The sequence below is a fragment of the Daktulosphaira vitifoliae genome, unplaced genomic scaffold, assembly GCF_025091365.1.
Source record: "Daktulosphaira vitifoliae isolate Bord-2020 unplaced genomic scaffold, ASM2509136v1 Scaffold_1, whole genome shotgun sequence".
NCBI classification, from domain to species: Eukaryota; Metazoa; Arthropoda; class Insecta; order Hemiptera; family Phylloxeridae; genus Daktulosphaira; species Daktulosphaira vitifoliae.
In genome coordinates, this window is record NW_026099572.1 from 54,688,560 (window position 1) to 54,709,145 (window position 20,586).

The 20,586-nt window shown below is 31.0% G+C and overlaps 1 protein-coding gene across 10 annotated transcripts in view; it reads left to right on the forward strand.

The window, feature by feature from the left end:
- The window catches only part of LOC126894899 (disco-interacting protein 2), a 97,061-nt gene extending 77,059 nt beyond the window's left edge, over positions 1 to 20,002 (forward strand). For 3 of the 10 annotated variants that reach the window (XM_050666225.1, XM_050666223.1, XM_050666224.1), the window contains 17 exons: positions 1,503 to 1,625; positions 13,305 to 13,442; positions 13,519 to 13,750; positions 13,818 to 13,984; positions 14,075 to 14,397; positions 14,455 to 14,578; positions 14,638 to 15,342; positions 15,411 to 15,645; positions 15,717 to 16,525; positions 16,606 to 16,736; positions 16,803 to 17,049; positions 17,119 to 17,386; positions 17,461 to 17,625; positions 17,702 to 17,817; positions 17,901 to 18,623; positions 18,680 to 18,803; positions 18,861 to 19,994. In XM_050666225.1, the coding sequence (XP_050522182.1) occupies positions 1,503 to 1,625; positions 13,305 to 13,442; positions 13,519 to 13,750; positions 13,818 to 13,984; positions 14,075 to 14,397; positions 14,455 to 14,578; positions 14,638 to 15,342; positions 15,411 to 15,645; positions 15,717 to 16,525; positions 16,606 to 16,736; positions 16,803 to 17,049; positions 17,119 to 17,386; positions 17,461 to 17,625; positions 17,702 to 17,817; positions 17,901 to 18,623; positions 18,680 to 18,803; positions 18,861 to 19,113 (4,883 nt within the window). In that variant the 3' untranslated portion in view covers positions 19,114 to 19,994. Of the gene's footprint in view, positions 1 to 1,502; positions 1,626 to 13,304; positions 13,443 to 13,518; positions 13,751 to 13,817; positions 13,985 to 14,074; positions 14,398 to 14,454; positions 14,579 to 14,637; positions 15,343 to 15,410; positions 15,646 to 15,716; positions 16,526 to 16,605; positions 16,737 to 16,802; positions 17,050 to 17,118; positions 17,387 to 17,460; positions 17,626 to 17,701; positions 17,818 to 17,900; positions 18,624 to 18,679; positions 18,804 to 18,860 lie in introns of all 10 variants that reach the window. The other 7 variants (XM_050666226.1, XM_050666227.1, XM_050666229.1 and 4 more) reach the window with 6 other exon arrangements.
- Positions 20,003 to 20,586: the final 584 nt, after the last annotated feature.

Sequence of the window (20,586 nt, forward strand, 5' to 3'; positions counted from 1 at the left end):
AGGCTTTCTATTATAATTTTTATTCTTCTAATATTATTTATCTAGTCGCTTAGAAGGAGTACATTCTTGCTTTGCCCCCCGTAAACATATCAGTTGTATTCTTTAAAATCTTTTTCTAAGTTAAAAGAACACGACTGCAATCGAGTATAAATGTTTTTTTTATACGGTAAGAAATTAATATAATTTTAGTACTTGAAGTCGATACGAAACATTTTATAATAAACTCGTACTGTTTATTTTATTCGTATTTTCCTGGAAGTTATTTGTCAAATTTACCGTAGAAAATTTCCTTTGAAACTTTTGATGCATTTAAATTATTTAATGCGAACCAATACGAAGAATTTAAAGTTATTCCTTTTGAATAAGCTGTCAAGTAATACTTGAGAGAACTCATGTACTACTCATTAAACCATTTTTCATTAAAAATTCAAGATAACAATTTTCCCCTAAGAAACGCACTACCGGGATTACTTTAAACGACTTGAATGTTTACATTTTGTACATACATGAAGTATTTTTTCGGATCTTTGTGCGCACGAGAAAACTTAATCTGCCCTTCTAACATACACGGGTTTTATTTTTCATCGTTGTGTACTGTTCTACCCTTAGAGCCTCTATTGTAACAACTACTTAGCTCTTGTTAGTCTAGTGTTCCTCCCGGATCTTTAAAATTTGACCTACATTTTATTTTTATTTTATTATTTTCGAAACAAAAATTTGACACACCATACGGTGTACTATAAATTTGTGTACATATTTTCCTTCGAGCCGCCGCATCGTTGTAACTTTCGTAAGCGCGATAAATGTTTTACATCCATTTTTCTGTCGCTGTTAACAAATTTAGCGTGTACATGAATGTGCTTAAGGTGAAATGGAAGTTGGTAATAAGGCGAGCAAAATTCGGCAGTTTGGTGTTACAGACCTAATTTATTATGTGGTAAAAGCGCTAATAGTTTCGCTCGTTTTGAAATTTGTCGGTTTTATTTTTCAATAGAGCAGAGGGCAGTGGATTATTCAGTTAATGTGTTAAAATATGCGATGTTTATTCATTTTAAAGATTAAAACTCTGTTGGATTCGAAACGAATGAGAATCCGTTGACCGTAAAATAATGTAGCGGCCAACTTGTGTAAACTACACAACAGTGAAAATATTCTCGAAAACGACTGCCTAGTCTAGTATAGAATATATGATGCTAAATTAAGAAAACTTTTAAGAAGATTTAATATTGTTGAGCTTGATGACGATTGTCTTTATGTATTTAAACCAACGTGATGGTAGTTCAGTGTTCTATGAGTAATGGAAAACTCTGAAATTAAATTGAATTCGTTAACTTTAAAGTTGTGATGAAAAAAATAGCACCTCTGTCTGTATTATACTTCTTTTGTGTATAGGAAATGTTTATTCCCGTTGTCGGGCAATTTAAAAAAAATTATTTTATTTATTATTTATAATGTGTGCACGTGCCCGTATATTGTTGAAAAAGCAAATGTGTACTTTGCAGCTGTTCCCCCTACGTCGGCATCGTCCAACAGCAAACAGCCGAGTGCTCAGCATCAGCATCAACAGCATCGAACCAGGCGCACACAAAGACGGGTCACACATAATGAAAAAAGATATCATTCAGGTATAACAAACGAAAATCCCGTAGAACTTTTGGCTGTCACCTGCCCCTGTGTTTCCGCTATTGTAATATATTTGATATGATATGACGAATTTGTATTATACAATGTGCATGGTGTTTGTGGTGTTTTTACTTCTATACTGTATACTTTATTATTTTTACACACACTCTTGCCAAGCTTTACCAACTTATAACATTGTGTACGGTGTGTGTGTTATTTTTACTTGTTTAATCTTCTGCGCTCCTTTCGCTTTATTTCATTCGCTATGTTATTTAATTTGTTTTCTTTAGCTATACATTGTGTTTAGGGTATCTTTAATTGAATACCGTTTAGTTGTTAGAACAATGACTAATGAAACTTAATATCCCGTTAACGTTCCAGTCTTTAAAAGCAAAATTATCATTAAGACACGTATTAAAATTTTCACATGGTCGGCTTATAAAAGCCCAGCCGATAGGAGGCGGTACATGATACAACAATTATTTCTGCGGCGAAAAACTATGTATTCGAAATTCAAATGCAGACAACTGTCTCTTAAGAATTCTTAATGACGGATGGGCGACCGCGTGTGCGTGAGTCGAATGAATGAACTTTTTTTTGTTGTTTGCGCGTGTCATTCATTCACGTTGGAATCCGACTGAAGAGGATTTACACTAGTGACCGATTCAGTTGGAAAACGAAAAACAATACAAATAATGGCGTTTGCGGCAAAATAAAGTACGGTATCTTTTTTTTACAATTCAATGAACCCAGGCTATCATCTCGACTGGTCCGAGTTATTGCGCGAATCCCATGTGTATTTTCAAAATGCTGCTTAATATAGGTCAGACTTTAGATGTTGTTTTAATATACTCAAGTTACAAACAAAAGCTATAAATGTGTCCAATTTTAAGATATTGGTCTCGATAAAATGAGATCCAATTGGTCGATCCAATTCGAATGTATTATAGAAACGTAATATCCTTTAACTTATATTTCATACAATTCTTATGATAAAATTGTTTTCTAATTATCTTACGAATTGGTGTTATACTTCAGAACTTTTTTTCCCCAANTCAAATGTATTATAGAAACGTAATAACCTTTAACTTTATTTCATACAATTCTTATGATAAAATTGTTTTCTAATTATCTTACGAATTGGTGTTATACTTCAGAACTTTTTTTCCCCAAGGCTTAAAATATGTAGTATGATTGAACATTTTTTTTTTTTTTGTGTGTGTACGATAGTAAATACATTTTCAAAATCGTCGGCATTGAAAGGTTTCGTTTTTGTTTTTGAAACGATTTAAATTTTTTACACTTATTACATCTATTTTTAGTTCTAAAAACAATATTGTGAAGTGGTTTCTGTTTGTTCAGTTAAACTATTTTTACGTGGAAACAAAGTTTTATACGATCACTTTGAATTAAATTTTTAGTAGGCATTCCGTTTTTAATATTCTAACGTCTTGCGTAAAACCGATTTTATAAAAAACTACAAAAGTTGAACTATACCCAAACATGTAATGAGAAAAAAAAGACCCTTGTCCATCTTTTAGTAATTTCCTTTGAAAGAGACACTGCAACACGAACTTTACAAAAACTCTCTGAGAAGCATTTTTCCATCGTAGTAATTCAATAATAATAATTTTTGTAATATTTACAATTTTATTATATTTTATGAATCGACAAAATTGAAAAATTATTTTTTTTGTCGTTGATTAGAGAACAAAACACATCAGACCACTGCATAGAAATACAATGAGTAGGTTTTAACAACGTTTGCCACTGACCGTTTTACAAACGTGAAAATGATGATAGAAATGATGTTCACCATAACAAATTAATTATTAGAAAATTAATTAATATCGTACATCCGCTGTCATTTGCTTTAGCAATTATAAGTATTTACTTATAATTTTTATATGTTTGATTTTGATTACTCATTGAACGTCTTTATTGCTTAAACATTCATCGAGTACTTTACCTTGATGATGCGTTCATGTTTACTTTTATGGCAAATACCTATTACACGTGTTTTGTATATTTTATTGACAATAATTACATTAAAAATACGAATGTGCCACGACCAGTTTTCAATAAGATTCGAGTTAATATAAAGTTTTACTACTATTTATTTTCATAAGTGACATGTTTATTTTAAAGGATTTAGTTTTATAATTTTACAAGACCGTCAAATCTGATACGGATTGCATATTGAAAACTGTGGAACGTAACAGGTTGTATAATATTATGTATTTTTTTGCCGTTTTTCATTGACAAAGTATCACATTTTCATATGGTCGATGACCAGATACGGTATGTCGTTAGTTAGATATTTCATTTTTTTTCTACGGAAAATATTCTTTAAGCCTTCAGTAAATTTTTATTGCGTGACTTCATACCATACTCGCAGTTCTAATATTTTCTAATTATGTTTATTGAATTTTTTTTTTATACATAACATAAATTGTACGCGAATGAATTTTCCAATGTAGTGGTTATTTTGTTTTAATATCTTTCATTTTAATATAAATTTTTAAATTTAATGTATTCGAATATAAGTTTTTTGATGTATCGTTATGTTGAAAATAGACCAATATTAGTTAAAAAATATAGTTATTACTGTCTTTTACCGATGTTTGCTAATCCATTTTTTGTCTTGGGTTGTATCTACAATGATTAAAACTAATTATTTTATGTAATAATAAGTTATTAACTGATATTTTGGTGTGATATTCGTATGTAAATTTTAATCCTTTTTGATACGTTCTGATATCTCTTCAGTAAAGAATTCCATCCCGTTTGTTTTCATAATATATTACTTCACTGTGGCATCTGTATAGTAAATAATATGCACGTTCAACTCTTATTATAGCGAAGGAAATAAATAAATTTAACCCATTTATATTATATGCAGCCCTCGAATTTCAAAGTTCTTCTTCTAGCTGATGGATTATTCGCTTTGCGCGCTACCTACACCAGTTCTTTGACATGGACTATTATTTGTTTGCGTATTATTCCGATTATTATTATTGTTATTAAATTTTTTCTCGTTCATGACTTGACGACATTTAATAATCGTATCCAACACCGTTGAAACTTAATCGCCATGGTTAATACTACTGAGAATTTCCCGTTATCCGTAGCCGCGCACGACCGCCAATCACGACAGACCACCACGGCGACTTCGACATTGGCAAAGACCCATGTTAACGCTCGGTGGATATTTGTATTAAATATAAATATGATTTATGACACGGTTGTTTTTTTATTTGCAAATATTTTATTTCTTTTCATTTTTTTTTGCGGTTCACACATATTTAGGTCCATAGTAATTTTCCCAACTTCCACGTTGTACTTGCTTTTTTATAATTTTATATAACGTGTCTTAACTACCTGACGCCGATTATCAAATTCAAAATATTATAACGTATATTTTGACGTGATCATCTAATTAATGAATTGAAATAATCTTAATACGAAATTTACGGGAAACGATTGGTTTTTAATTTTTTTTTGTGGTTTATTGAAAAACAAATATTCATTGAATATAAAATTGATTCCAATCTAGGAGGAATTATTGTTATAAATAGAAAAACTGTTGTAGTATCATGAGTGTTACAATACATAATATGCTGTCGCAAAACTTATAATTTTCTTTAGTATGCTAATCATGCGTACACGATTTATTTGTTTAGCAAATGTGTACTAGCAAACCTATTAATTAGCTTGAATGAAACTATAAATTTCCTGTTTGAACGTACAGCTTGTATGAAACTTTGTATATAGCTTACATAATAATTCCATTCTATACGAGTTAAAAAATGAATAGAGCTAATAATAAATCTTTTTGAGCTCTAACATAATTTCATATTTTTATAAATACGACTATTATTATTATCAGTTAAATATAGCTGATAGGATTTATTCAGATCCATATTGAGTTTGTTATTAAATATTATATTCACTTAAATTTCGATTTATGTTTTGTTCTCGGTCGGATTTCATATTTTAGTATATTGCATAAAATGTATTTCATAAAACACCTATTATATGAGTGATATCCATTACTTACTTTATTTGCGGCTTCCTACTCTTCTTCTTATTCGCTCTCGCCTTTATTCTAACTATCTGGTTGAACCTCCTTTTGACACGATCTCTTACGTAAACTATATACTCTGCAGCAGTCCTCATATTACCCCCAATGCCATCTAATCATCTCTCCCACGTCATCTAATTATCTGTTGACCCGCGTACTTCCGAGATTAGACAATACGCTTTTAATTTGTTTAGGATTCCCAAATTTTTTGACAAAATTTTACACCGGTTATTTCTGCGTCGACCTGGCGCATCCTCATTTGTAGCTTCTTATAATTGGCACAAATGCCTTAGAAGTATTTTTATCCCCTTTCACGGGTCTATATTCTCATTCCTTAAATTAAAATTAAATGCATTTGGATTAAAAAAAAAAAAACTAGAGTAACCATATAATTCCATTTTAATTAGTAGTTGTACTTTCTTTTTATTTTTTCAATAATAATTTTTTGTTTAACTTTCAAGAAAATTTTTATTCGTCCGTATTTTAATGATAACGAGTAGATTAATTACGTAATAGAATAATAAAAACTGTAATTAAATACATGCTTAGATAATTAATAGGAATGTTGATTATAAAAATTCTATTCACAACAAATGTAAAATATTTTTACCCAACCATGTACATATACTAGATTATTCTTTTAACACTAGCCACTCGATTTCTCTTAAAAAAATTTTTTTTATTTATTTTTTTTTCATTTTGATAGTTACACATGAATCTCCATTTATCTGTTAAAAAATAATTTTTTGGTACATCCCTTATGCCTTATAGGAGTGTCAATTTAATTTTTTTGATGGCAGCTATTAAACTAGCTTATAAAATATAAAATGAAATAATTAAGAAAATTATTGGTGGATAACAACTTTTGGATCAGTATTTCAGAAGTTATTAGCGATTTAAAGTATTGTCTGGAAGTGCAGAGCGGGTGCATTGACATTGTTCGGTCTCACTACTCACGACTGGGTATAAAATTGTTCATAACTTCTGAAATACCGTTGCAAAAGTTGTCATCAACAAATTATTTTCTTAATTAGATCATTTTCTATTTTATTGTCTATTTAAATATTTATGTTGCCATTAAAAAAAGTAAAGTTGATATCGTTCTCAGATATAAGGAATCAACATATTTTATAACACTTAAATATAACATTATGTTAAGTGTTATAACACTTTAAACACGNTGGAGATACACGTGTAACAAACAAAATCAAAAAAAAATTATCATTTAATATTATATTATTTGTTATTTGAAGAACAACGTTCTTTGATTNTATAACATTATGTTAAGTGTTATAACACTTTAAACACGTGTAACAAACAAAATCAAAAAAAAATTATCATTTAATATTATATTATTTGTTATTTGAAGAACAACGTTCTTTGATTCTGCCTCAATAGTTTATACCGAGTAAAAATATCCTCTCTTTGAACTTGTGACTAAATCATTTTTTTACCTCAGAGTTAGATAAACGCAATTAATATTTAGTAGATTTTTTGGGAAAACATAAAAAAAGAGAAATGTTATTTTTCATTATTAATACTACTGCAGATATTGAAATAAATGTTAGCATGTTAATATTATTAGTTATATTAGGAAACTCCTTTATTTCCATAAATTACATTTATTTGTCGCTAACTAATTTAGGACTTATAATTATTGAAATATGAAAGGGTTTCAAAATGTTGCTAATGTTCAGTATAATGTTTAATTTCGCCTACTAAAATGAAAATGATAAATTTTGAATGACGTTAGTATAGGTTCTGAGATACAGATTTAAGTACCTGAAATGACCTCCTAAGGTCTTCAATATTCAAGAATATGATAGAATGAATACAATTGGCTGAACGTATACTAATCATGTGTTATCTATTTTTTTGTTAAAATTTACTTTGGATCTTTGTTCCTGTAGGATATTTTACCTAATTATCATTGATTCACAACCATGTATACACACAGAACATCTAGTTGAAAGATAACCGTCGGTTAATAACATGCTCACAACATACACACGCACACACATAGATTATTACCATTAAACTCAATCTCGTGTAACCAGTCGGCCGTTGAGCGTTTTGGAAATTATATAGTAATATTTTTAATTTCGAGATCAACGAACGTTTGTGGTTTTACCTACACTTAAGTACACGAGCATCGGCAATAATTCTTTTGCCAACACCCCGAGAAAAAAAATCGGTTTATTGGCCTCCGAATTAATAAGAAAAATGAAGAGACAATTAATTTAGATTCACACTATATGAGCCTATCAGTCATTCCTGTCAGTCTCTATGTATACTCCTACTTTTATTATCATCGTCATCCCGTGATATGTGGTCGTAATCGTGTTTTTTTTTTTTTCATCTGTGTAAAAACATATATAACTGATGCATATTAATATTAATATCGTTGCATCCCGCCGGCTAATAACTTATCAAATCGAAGCGCTGCGATTACAAAACTGCATTTAGATATCTGCTTGTAGGCATATGCCGGTCTGCCCACAAATTGTTGCCCGTTGTTGTTCGATAATAAAAAATTAATAAACGATCTTGGTCGATAGCACCGTCGTGTAATAGATGCCTACTGCATACCGGTAAAACTACTAGCCATCATCGAGTGGCCGGTGCGACACAGTAATTATAATAATTACTCCAAACGATACAACTAGGAATTAAACTATGTATTGCATTTGTTTTTTTTTCTACTGCGGCTCTGGTCGGCGAATCAAAATAAATCTTAGTCAATCATTACGTACGCTGTGAACCGGTAAATTGATCCGTAGAAAATTAATCGTACCTTCTGTCTAATGTGTGAACAGTATTATTGTATTTTTTCTTCAGAGTTCTTTTATTTTTTTAATTTTCCAGAGTAAAGTTACATTAATTGCGCCGGTGTGAACTGTGTCCCCCGAGGACGTCGAAATCTGTATTAGTATGCTCAGACATCATAAAATAGGCTTGTCGCACGACTTGCATCGTACAAAGGTCGAACACAAATAATAATATACTACACCGGTAAGCTATCGCAGAAACAGTTTTAATATTCGGTTGGCCGTACACGCCGAGCTTAAGATCAAACCCTTATGTTCTAGTGTATGTAAAACATTGAGACTGAACGATATTATTGCATCAAGGTTTGCTTAATTGGTATAATTAAAAAAGAAATGTCTTCGCTCGTGTTACCATAATAATATATTATTCCTGTCATTCGTGTGTGCGTCGCTATACATTAGGTGTAAAGAAACACGCATCATTATTATAATAGCCATAAAAAAATTCAAATTTCAATTGTAATTATTATTGCTGAATTGTATTCGAATAGGAGTGTTTTACAATGATCGATGTGTTAGTAGACCATTACTCGTTCCCAAACCTTTACTTGATCGGTTCCATCATTAACCGAATGAATATCCGCTTGGAATATATTAAGTTTCTACGGCTAAGGTTAGGTAGGCAGATCATTCGGTATTATTGCTCCCTTTGATTGATCTTAGCCGTACTGTAGTTGCCTGTACGAAACGAAATCATGTAAACATACGCACACCCTTTGAAAGGAGTGTTCATTTCTGCCGGCCTTCTTCCTTTTTGCTGTAGTGGTTGTGCGACTACAGAAAACAATGTGACAAGTTGTGCACGTATACCTATGGCAACCGTATACGACATCTATTTAACCGGTCAATGACACTCGAGAAGAATGTTTATGGAAAACCCTATGTGGAATTGAAACTTTGTAATCGGCAACTGCTACCCGTATTCCATCGGCATTGCTTATAAAATCTTCTGGGTAATTTATTGTAGTAAATATGTCTTTTTAGCTAGAAAAATGTGTAAAAAAATTTTTTTCGAAGCTTATCCACTTTTGCAACAATTTCAAACGACTTAATGATATTTCTATGACATCCTTTAAGTAAAAGCTATTTAAATATAAAGTTGTTCTTTTAACTCAGTTTTTAGTGTGTTATAGCTAAAAAACGTAATTAAGCTATAATGTTATTGACATACAACGTAAAATTATGTAATATTTAAAATTTTTGAATATATTTTGAATCACATTCATCAACGAGTTAACATCGTTCGGTTCAAAAAAAAGTTTTAGTAAAAGGAATTTGTAATTATTGTACGATAGTTACAAATTTATGAAAGAAAAATAACAAAAACTTTGTAAAACCTAAATATTTTCTTAATAAGTTATTTAGTTCAAAATATTAGCTAACTTTTATAAATTAAATATTCATGTTATTAAAACTTGATGGAGTTGTAAAATTAAATTTAAATAAGATAAATTTTATTAAATAATTTTCAATGAATAAATCCAATATTAAACATATAAAAAAGTTGGTAATCATTAAGTTTGAAAATAAATATGTCAAATGGATAAAAACTATCATATATATCGTGAATGATTTTTCTTTAACTCTGGAATATTTTGTCATAATTTAAACAAAAAATTGTATTACTCATTACAGATTTGCTCAAATTATGTAGAATCGTCTACCACAGTGTTTTTCAGAGTTTTTTTTTTTTTTTTTTTTTTTNAGTGTTTTTCAGAGTTTTTTTTTTTTTTTTGTAATTGCAATCAGAGCTACAAAAACACCTTAAATGTAAAAAGATTAATACAAAAGAATAACTTGTGATGCGAAAAAAAGTATACATTAGTGGTGTGAAGTCAAGAGTTTTTTTTCTTCTCTAGTAGCTCTTCAAATTGCAACCAAAGTTTGTATTCAATTGTTAAGTACACAGTGCACGGCACTTCACTCCCGTTTTTTATTGATTGGATTTGTGTTTTCTTTTCTTTTTACTTTATCAATTTAATCAACAAACAGTGGATAAAACGTGTTACAACTTGAAAAATAACAAACAAGTATGTAGTTGCTTAGACATAAAAATTTGCAATTTAAATATAATATAGTTCACTCCCCCGTGACATTACTGACAGTATTCATGTTTTTATCAGAACTGTTTTTTCAATAATTTCTCAAGTTTGAAATGAACTCCACTACCGTGTCAAACATTTTATCAACAATTTTTATTGAGTTTTGAGAGTAAAATTTAGCAATGAGAGTCAAAATATTTAAAAAATTTTTTGATTAAACAAATAATTACTTTATAATAAATAACTCTTCAAATAAAACAACAACATGATAATTCAATTTTATTCAAACTTTTAAGATCTGTTTATTTATCCTAAATGTATCATTAATGGCGGATTCCTACAGTAATTATTTTGTGCCTCAATAAAAAAAATATATTGAAATATTTTATTTAGTGACTCATGTACTTATTTTTAAACATTACCAATGAAATAATGCATTATTATAAATTTGCTGTGCAATGAAAGTTTTGAAGCTCAACTTTTTCGATTTACAAAGAGTCCGCCATTTTTGGTCTTATATTCAGATATTTAAATGTATTGTGGTTATTATTGTTACATTACAACTGCGGTGCATATAAGTTTTAAAATTCAAGGATCTGTTTTTTTTTTTCGTAGAAAATCGCGAGTGTAAAAATTCTAAAGCTAAATTCTTTGTTTTAATTTTCATGTGCATTGCACTTGTAATATGTTAAGTGCTTTTAATAGTACTGGTTTTATCATAATATTTAAATATTATTATTATGTTGTCCGCTCGCGTTTACATTACAACGATGACTGCTGGCAACGTCTAATATCATATTAAAGTGACTGTATGAAATATACAATAATGTATGACTTTTATGGCGCTCAAGAGAGCGCATGAAATATGTATGTGTCTAGAAATGAAAAATCGGTTAGTGAAATTTAGTAATAATGACTCTCATCGTTAATAACGTGTTTTCATCTAAACCGTGAAAAATAACATGACCTAACTTCGAGTGTTTGAAAATAAACATAAAGTGATTCTAACATCCGTTCAAGTTTTCCCAATTTTAATTGAATGGAAAATTAGTTTCAATAAAGTGTATGGAAAATATTAATAGTTATTGGGAAATTGCAATCGTTTGCTCGCTTAATATTCGGGATGTTTTGTTTATGCTTTGTTGTTTACATCAAACTAACGATTCCACTCATCAAATATCAATTAATCTGATTCAAATTTGTTTATTATAACTAAACTAAGAACACACATATTTCTTAAATAGTTTAAAATTCATAAATATTACAATAAAAACTGAAATATTTTTGTTAATTATCTTTTCGGTTATTGATGATCGTTTAAATCCGATTTAATTATTCTAAATTATTATAACTCTCTATACAAACCAACGATATAATGCAATAGTGCGATAATTTTTTTATCAAGGCATAAGTTTTCCTTGATCTTCCTTATCAATCACTTTAACGTGATTGTCTTTCATTTGGTATTTCCCAAACTGCTTAGTAAATATTCTACGAACAGTAAGTATTTTTTATTTCTCTTTAACTCTAGGCTAAATAATAGGCTAAAATAAGGTCTTAACAGTATTTTTTTATATAATAAATAGAATTTTAATATAAAAATTCAAAAGAATTCCTCAAAGGGTTTCATTGACTTACTAAGTTCAGTGTTCTTTATGTAAAATATGAGTTGGTACTCATCTTTGAGAGTGGTGTTTCATTATTTTTAAAAGAAATGAATTTCTACTTCTTAAATTTTATTTTCAGATGAATAAATGTGTTTTTATAAAAAAAATGATTAGTAGGTTGAAATTAAAGGGGAAAGTTCTTGTGTTTTTTTTTTATTGTAATTGGCACGTTTTACAAGTTGATGTTATCTTATAATGCAGTTGTAATATTTAACTATATGACCTGGTGTCAATTAGTTGTTTTTTTTTTTCATTTTACTAAATGGCAAAGTATACAGAGTATATAGTTGGATCAACAAAGATAAGTATTGAACCTAATATTAGTATTCCGAATTTTTCTTTTAATTTAATTTAATTAAGTATTAATTATTCGTATATTGAATAAATAAGAGAGAGTATAGGTGTAGTGTCAATCGTGGATAAGATGAGAGAAAATAGACTTAGATGGTTTAGTCAAGTTATAAGGAGAGAAGAATCGGAAGCTTTAAGAACAGTTATAGAAATGAATGTTGAAGGAAGAAGAGGTAGAGGAAAACCAAAAAAGAGATGGAGGGAAGTTATTAAATGCGATATGAGGTCAGCTGATGTGAGTGTTGAGGGTGTGGGAGTTCGTGTCAAGTGGATGTTTAGGGTAAGGGTGGCCGACCCTAAGTAATTGGGATTAAGGCGAGGAAAAAGAAGAAGATTAATTATTCGTATATTAAAACTATGACCATTTTTTATGTAGTTATAATACTTTTACCATGATAACTTTGATTTTAGTATAATATTAAATGTATTATTTAAAAACCATGTATGGGAAAGGTTACACTAATTTTCAGAATGATTAGAAACATTTTAAAAAACTTCATTTTTAGTTATTTTATATAAATGGAATTATTTACTGTGCTATTTTGATTTTTAAAGAGCTTTGTGTGAAAACCTTTTTTAGGTGTCACTATTTTGTTTTATTTAATAATTTATTATTTTGCACTGCAACAATAATTTATTCGCTTTTCCAAAGCACAATATTCAATAGTGAGACACTTGTTTTTAATATGTTTCATACTTTTGCCTATAGAAGTTAGACAAGAAGCCGTCCAACAAGCTCTGGCCGCTATGCAGTCAAGACCTAAACCTTCCTTGCCGATGCCAAGTAAACGCACTTCGGTAATGGCTCGAAGTCCGGATCGATCAACAAGAGCTCGAAACGATACTGGTTAGTAATAATTTTTTTTAATTTAGAAATTGTCACATAAATACATTAATGATATATTTAAAAAAAATTTCCGTAGATTCGAGCTCAGATGACGATAGTGTTGGTGATCAAGCACCTGGAAAAAGTGATATTAGAGATGGTCGTGATAGCAGTGGTCGTGGAGAACGTAGTAGTGGTGCGGACACCAGTAGTACCGGTGGTTCAACTAGGGATACTCCATCACATGCTAAGTCCAGTCAATCGTCAACCGTTCAACAGCAACAAATAATACAGCAACACAGACATCACCACCATTATCATCCTACAAAGTAAGTGTTTTTCTTTCAACGTTCCTGAAAGAAATTAAAAAACTAAAGTGGCGTTTGATTTTTATAGAATTCCTAATGGTGCTCCAGGTAGTGGTATATCGAGTAATAATATACCCAATTACTGGGATGAATCTAAAACGATCATGGAGACAAAAGAACAACAAGACAAATTAAAACGTAGTAAGCCTGAAGTTGCTGAAATATCTGATGTTGTGCAAAGTGTTCGACCACCATGTAAATAAAATTATGTTTATTACAGTTACAAATTTTATGTTTTCTTTCTGTTATTCATTGAAGAATTCACTAATTTATTTTGTATTATAGATCCACAACCACCCGATGTAACGAATAATGTGACTCAGTCTAGGAGATTTACTCCAGCTGATCGAGTTAATCGATATAGTAGAGATTCTAGACAATCGTCAAGCGATGACGGTATGGGTACTGTTTCAAGTAGTGGTCGATGGAAAGTTTCGGCTAAAATACAGCAGTTATTGAATACTCTCAAAAGACCAAAACGACGTCCTTTACCAGAGTTTTACGAAGACGATGACATGGAACTGGAGATAGCTGCCAATCCAAAGGATCCTAATGCTCCACGACCAGAAGGCGCGTATATGTCCCCAGCTATAGGCGAACCTTTATCCGTAAGTTTATTGATAATTACACAAAAACCACCACTCATTGTTTTTATGTTAAAACAGGTTCCTTCTGGTCTACCACGTAACTTGGAAGCAGCTCTTCAACGTTATGGTTCGAGCACTTTTAAAGCACCAGTAGCAACAGTACTCGATCCTAATGGCAAACTTAGCATCACATTAACATATGGTAAGATTTTCATTTTTTTAATCCCTTTTGTTTTTTACTAAAATGGTTCTCTTCCTCAGGTAAACTTCTAAGCAGATCTCATAAAGTAGCATATACTCTCCTCAATCGTCCACTAGTCAAAGGCATCGGTGGTGGAGAGTGTTTAAAACATGGTGACCGTGTAGCTCTAGTCTATCCAAATAGTGACCCCCTCAATTTCTTGTGCTCTTTCTATGGATGCCTGTTTGCTGGCATCGTACCAGTGCCAATTGAAGTGCCATTAACTCGTCGTGATGCGGGTTCACAACAAATAGGGTTTTTACTTGGTAGCTGTGGTGTTCAGGTTGCTCTTACATCCGACGCATGCCTTAAGGGTATGCCCAAAACAGCTACTGGTGAAGTAGTTGCTTTTAAAGGCTGGCCAAAACTGCATTGGTTTGTTACTGAACATTTACCTAAAACTCCGAAAGACTGGTGCCCACCACCACATGTTGGAGATGATACTGCTGCATCTTACATAGAATATACTACTGACAAGGATGGTTCTGTAATGGGCGTCAGTGTCAGTCGCACGGCCATGTTAAACCAGTGTAGAGCATTGACTCAGGCATGCAACTACACCGAGGGTGATACAATGGTGTGCGTATTGGACTTCAAACGTGAGACTGGTTTATGGCACTCAGTGTTAACATCTATACTAAATGGAATGCACATTATATACATACCTTATGCTTTGATGAAAGTTAATCCAGCTTCCTGGATGCAAATGATTACTAAGTATAGAGGTAACATCACTTACCATAGACATTTTTTTTTATTATTTTAATATTTAATAATTATATTAAATTTTCAGCTAGCGTAGCTGTAGTGAAATCTAGAGACTTACACTGGGGTTTATTGGCGACTAAAGATCATAAAGATATTGTGCTGAGTTCACTGAGATTGCTTTTGGTTGGTGATGGTGCAAACCCATGGTCGCTATCTTCATGTGACCAATTTTTAGCTGTTTTTCAACCTAAAGGTTTACGTTCTGACGCCTTATGTCCATGTGCGTCCTCCAGTGAATGTTTAACTGTATCTGTTCGAAGGTATGTTATCTTAAATGATAATTTATTTTTGAAATCTGTTTTTTAATATTTAATTTTAATAAATATTTCAGACCCGGTAGAGCAGGAGTGAATGCTACTGGGCGGGGTGTGTTGTCTATGTCAGGCTTGAGTTATGGTGTAGTACGTGTTGATCAAGAGAATTCTCTAACATCGTTAACTTTACAAGATTGTGGTCAAGTAATGCCAAATTGTTCAATGATAGTGGTAAAAATGGATGGTATTCCATATATGTGCAAAACAGATGAAGTAGGAGAAATTTGCATGGGTGGTCTAGGTACAACTACATGTAACTATTGGGGGCTACCTGGATTGTCTAATGCTACATTCCGAGTAACACCTATCGGTGAAGATGGAAAACCTATGGATGATACTATCGAGTATACAAGATCAGGACTATTGGGATTCCTAGGACCTGGAGGCCTTGTCTTTGTATGTGGTTCTCGGGATGGACTGATGACTGTGACTGGACGAAAACACAATGCTGATGACATTATTGCTACTGTACTGGCTGTGGAGCCAATGAAGTTTATTTACAGAGGAAGAATAGCAGTATTTGCCATACGAGTACTAAGAGATGAGCGAATATGTGTCATAGCTGAACAACGACCTGAATGTAGTGAAGAAGAGAGCTTCCAATGGATGTCCAGGGTACTACAAGCTGTTGATTCCATTCATCAAGTTGGCCTTTATTGTTTAGCTCTAGTACCGCCGAATTATTTACCCAAAACTCCTTTGGGTGGCATACATTTGTCTGAATGCAAAAGAAGATTTTTGGATGGCAACTTGCATCCAGCAAATGTATTAATGTGTCCTCATACATGCGTCACAAATCTACCAAAACCTCGTGAAGTACATTCAGGTATCTATATTTTACATTGTTATTTTTTGACCCTTAAGGGTCGCATATATTTTAAAAGTTTATCATTTAATTTTGCCTAGTTGGCGGTACTGTTTCAGAAGTGGGACCTGCTTCAGTAATGGTTGGTACAATAGTTCAAGGAAACAGGCTAGCAACTGCACAAGGACGTGATATAGGAATCATTGATATGGAATCTGATTCCAATAAAACTGTAAAAACTATTTTTTTTATTTAAATTAGAATTAACAAGTAATTCATTTTATGTTTTTTATGGTAGTATCTATTTATATCTGAAATTCTAAAAATGCGAGCCATCAGGGATCCGGACCATGTAATATTCACTTTATTGAATGCCAAGGGCACAGCAGCAGCCAATTTGACTTGTTTGCAGTTACACAAACGAGCAGAAAAAGTGTCTAATTTACTGAATGAAAAAGCAAAAGTGAATACAGGCGATCATGTAGCATTAATTTTCCCACCTGGGATTGATCTCATATGTGCGTTTTATGGTTGTTTGTATATTGGTAAGTATTTTAAATTCTTATTTTATTTTTATAAAAAAATTTTAGTTAATTTATATTTTAAATTTTAAGGTGCTGTTCCTGTCACCATTCGTCCTCCACATCCACAAAATCTTCAGACTACTCTACCAACAGTTAGAATGATAGTGGATGTTAGCAAATCGACCTTAGTTTTATCTAACCAAAATGTTATCAAGCTTTTAAAGTCAAAAGAAGCTAGTAATGTGGTTGATGTGAAATCGTGGCCTACAATTTTGGACACTGACGATGTTCCTAAAAAGAAAATTGTACCTTCTTATCGCGCTCCCACAGCTGAACTCTTAGCGTATTTAGATTTCAGGTATATTTGTTTAGTAACACTGTATTCTGTACTTTTTTTTCATAAAAATTATTTTTATTATTTATTTATTACAGTGTTTCTACGACTGGGATGTTGGCCGGCATAAAAATGTCACACGCAGCGGTAACATCTTTATGTAGGTCCATGAAATTGGCATGTGAATTGTATCCATCTAGACACATTGCTTTATGCTTGGATCCTTACTGTGGTCTTGGATTTGCTTTGTGGTGCTTAAGCAGGTCAGTAATTTTTTTAAATTGATTAATATTTAATTTTTATTGTAATTTATATAGTAATATTAATTAATTATTTTAGTGTATATTCTGGTCATCATTCAATCCTTATCCCCCCATCCGAAATAGAAATTAATCCTGGACTTTGGCTGTCAGCTGTTAGTCAATATCAAGTTCGAGATACATTCTGTTCATATGGTAAATTGATTTGTTTACTTTATTGTTTAATGTCATTTATTAATTATTTCAAATAATTTTTGATATTTTACTACTTAATTAAGGTGTTATGGAGTTATGCACTAAAGGACTAGCATCATCTGTTGGGTTACTTAAACAACGTGGGGTGAATTTAGCTTGTGTACGAACATGTGTGGTTGTAGCTGAAGAAAGGCCAAGAATTAATTTAACAACTTCATTTTCCAAATTATTTTCTGCACTTGGCTTAAGTTCTCGAGCAGTATCAACCAGTTTTGGCTGTCGTGTAAATGTAGCCATATGTCTACAAGGAGCATCTAGTCCAGAACCATCTTGTGTATATGTTGACCTTCGAGCTCTCAGAAATGATCGAGTGTCTTTGGTTGAACGTGGTAGCCCTCATTCTTTGTGCTTACTCGAGTCTGGTAAACTCTTGCCAGGAGTCAAAGTCATCATTGCCCATCCAGACACTAAAGGTCATTGTGGCGACTCACATTTAGGAGAGATATGGGTACAAGCACCACATAATGCCAGCGGATACTTTAGCACTATAGGAAATGAAACTGCAGATGGTGGTATTAGTTCAGATCAGTTTAATGCTAGGTTAGTAACTGGTAGTACAGGTGAAGTTTATGCCAGAACTGGATACTTGGGTTTCTTACGACGTACCGAATCAGTGGCAACGCCTACAAGTGCTACTCAAAATTCAACAGATACCATTGACATTATGTCTCTTAGTGATTTATCTCTAGCTTCTTCAAATCAATCTACTCTAAGCAGTAATGCTCTTATTTCTACTGAGACACCAGGTATTTCAAAATAATAATTTTGTATTATTCTATTCTAATATTTTGTGTTTCCATAGAACTTCACGATACTGTTTTTGTGGTTGGAGCTTTAGATGAAACAATTATACTGCGTGGTATGCGTTATCATCCAATTGATATTGAAAATAGTGTCATGCGGTGTCATAGGAAAATTGCTGAATGGTAACATTATTTTTAAAATTTGTTAGAAATAAATTTTGACTCATATTTTTATTGTAGTGCTGTTTTTGCGTGGACCAATCTTCTAGTAGTTGTTGTTGAATTAGATGGAAATGAAAGTGAAGCACTTGATTTAATACCATTAGTAACTAATGTTGTACTTGAAGAACATCATTTAATTGTTGGAGTTGCTGTAGTAGTCGATCCTGGTGTTGTGCCTATTAATTCACGTGGTGAAAAACAGCGTATGCATCTTCGTGATGGGTTCTTAGCTGATCAACTTGATCCTATCTACGTTGCATATAACATGTGATTCAGAAAACATTCATCTAGTTTTATTTTTAGATAAATTTATAGTTGTGATACACAAGATAGTTGTTATAAAAAGTGTAATGGATATCATGTAGGTAACTTAAATTATAATCGAATTTAAAGAAGAAAAGAGAAACCAACCTTAGCTTTAATATTATAATGAAAACTTAATTTGTCTTTTGTGAGATAGTTAGTATTTATTATTATTATTATTTAATATTTATGTTAATTTTAAGTTGCCATAATAGTTCGTCTCGAGGTTGTGATAAATTCCCAGGCGACCATTTCCTCCTAATTATTGCTTCTCCTTCTTCAATCCTTTTTGACTATCATATGACCTAGTCGTATATTACTATACACATTTATTTATAAAGTTATATTATTAAAAATTAAAAAAAATTATTTGAAAAGACATTTTATAAATCATTAAATACTACATAGCTTCTCTTATTCTTTTATATTTATAAGTACATGCAAAACTATTTGTCTATATAGATTTATGTATAAATAATGTGCAATTGTAATTGATAAATTTTATTTTGGACATCTTGTAATGATAAGACATGCATGCAATTACCATTTAAGCAATGTCTTTCATTAAAATACCGATCATTCTAAAATATTTTTGTAAATAAAAATATATTTAGTGAATATACTTTATACATATATTCTATGTAAAAAAAATTTGTGTATGAAAAGTACACATTTATTTGTTTGTTTGTTTGTTTTTTTTTTTTTTTAATTAGGCATTTTTCATTGTACACAATAAGAAATAGATGCCAAAATGTTGTAGCGCTCATAATTTTTTATTACATTAATTATATTATGCATAAATATAGGTATATATTATATGTATAATACATTTTTGGTTGTACCTTGTGTTTTTGTGTGCATAAATGTGTTTGTGTGTGTTTTTTAATGTACAAATATATGAAAATTAAAAATAATTAAACTTCTCTAGTATTTTAATCATTTCTAGATTCAATTTTTAAGATTAAACTTTGAAAGTTTAAATTTGATAAATGATATAGACATAAAATATTTCTAAAATTAACCCCAAAATTATTTAAAAAAGTTATGGCAGTCTTAAGAAAAAAAACGGTAGCGCAATGGGGTCGCAGCACAGTATGGTAGTGACATAGTTGGGACAAGTATAGATGATATCTGACAGTGATTAAAATAACTATTGTAAGAAACCCCTTCGATGCAAATCTGTAGATAGTGTTTAATTTTAAAAAATTAAAGGATTATTTCAAAAGTAACAACAACTCTTAATTCCTTACTTATACCATGATTAATAATTATTTGATTTATAATTAAAGCATATGAATCAATGTTAATTATAGTTATTAAATTTAGATATTCAATAATTTAAATATTGTAGTTTTTATAGAGATATTATAAAGAATTGTAAAATAATACATTTTGTTACTTCTAATACAAACGTGTATAAAAAGTTAGAGGGCTTGATGCA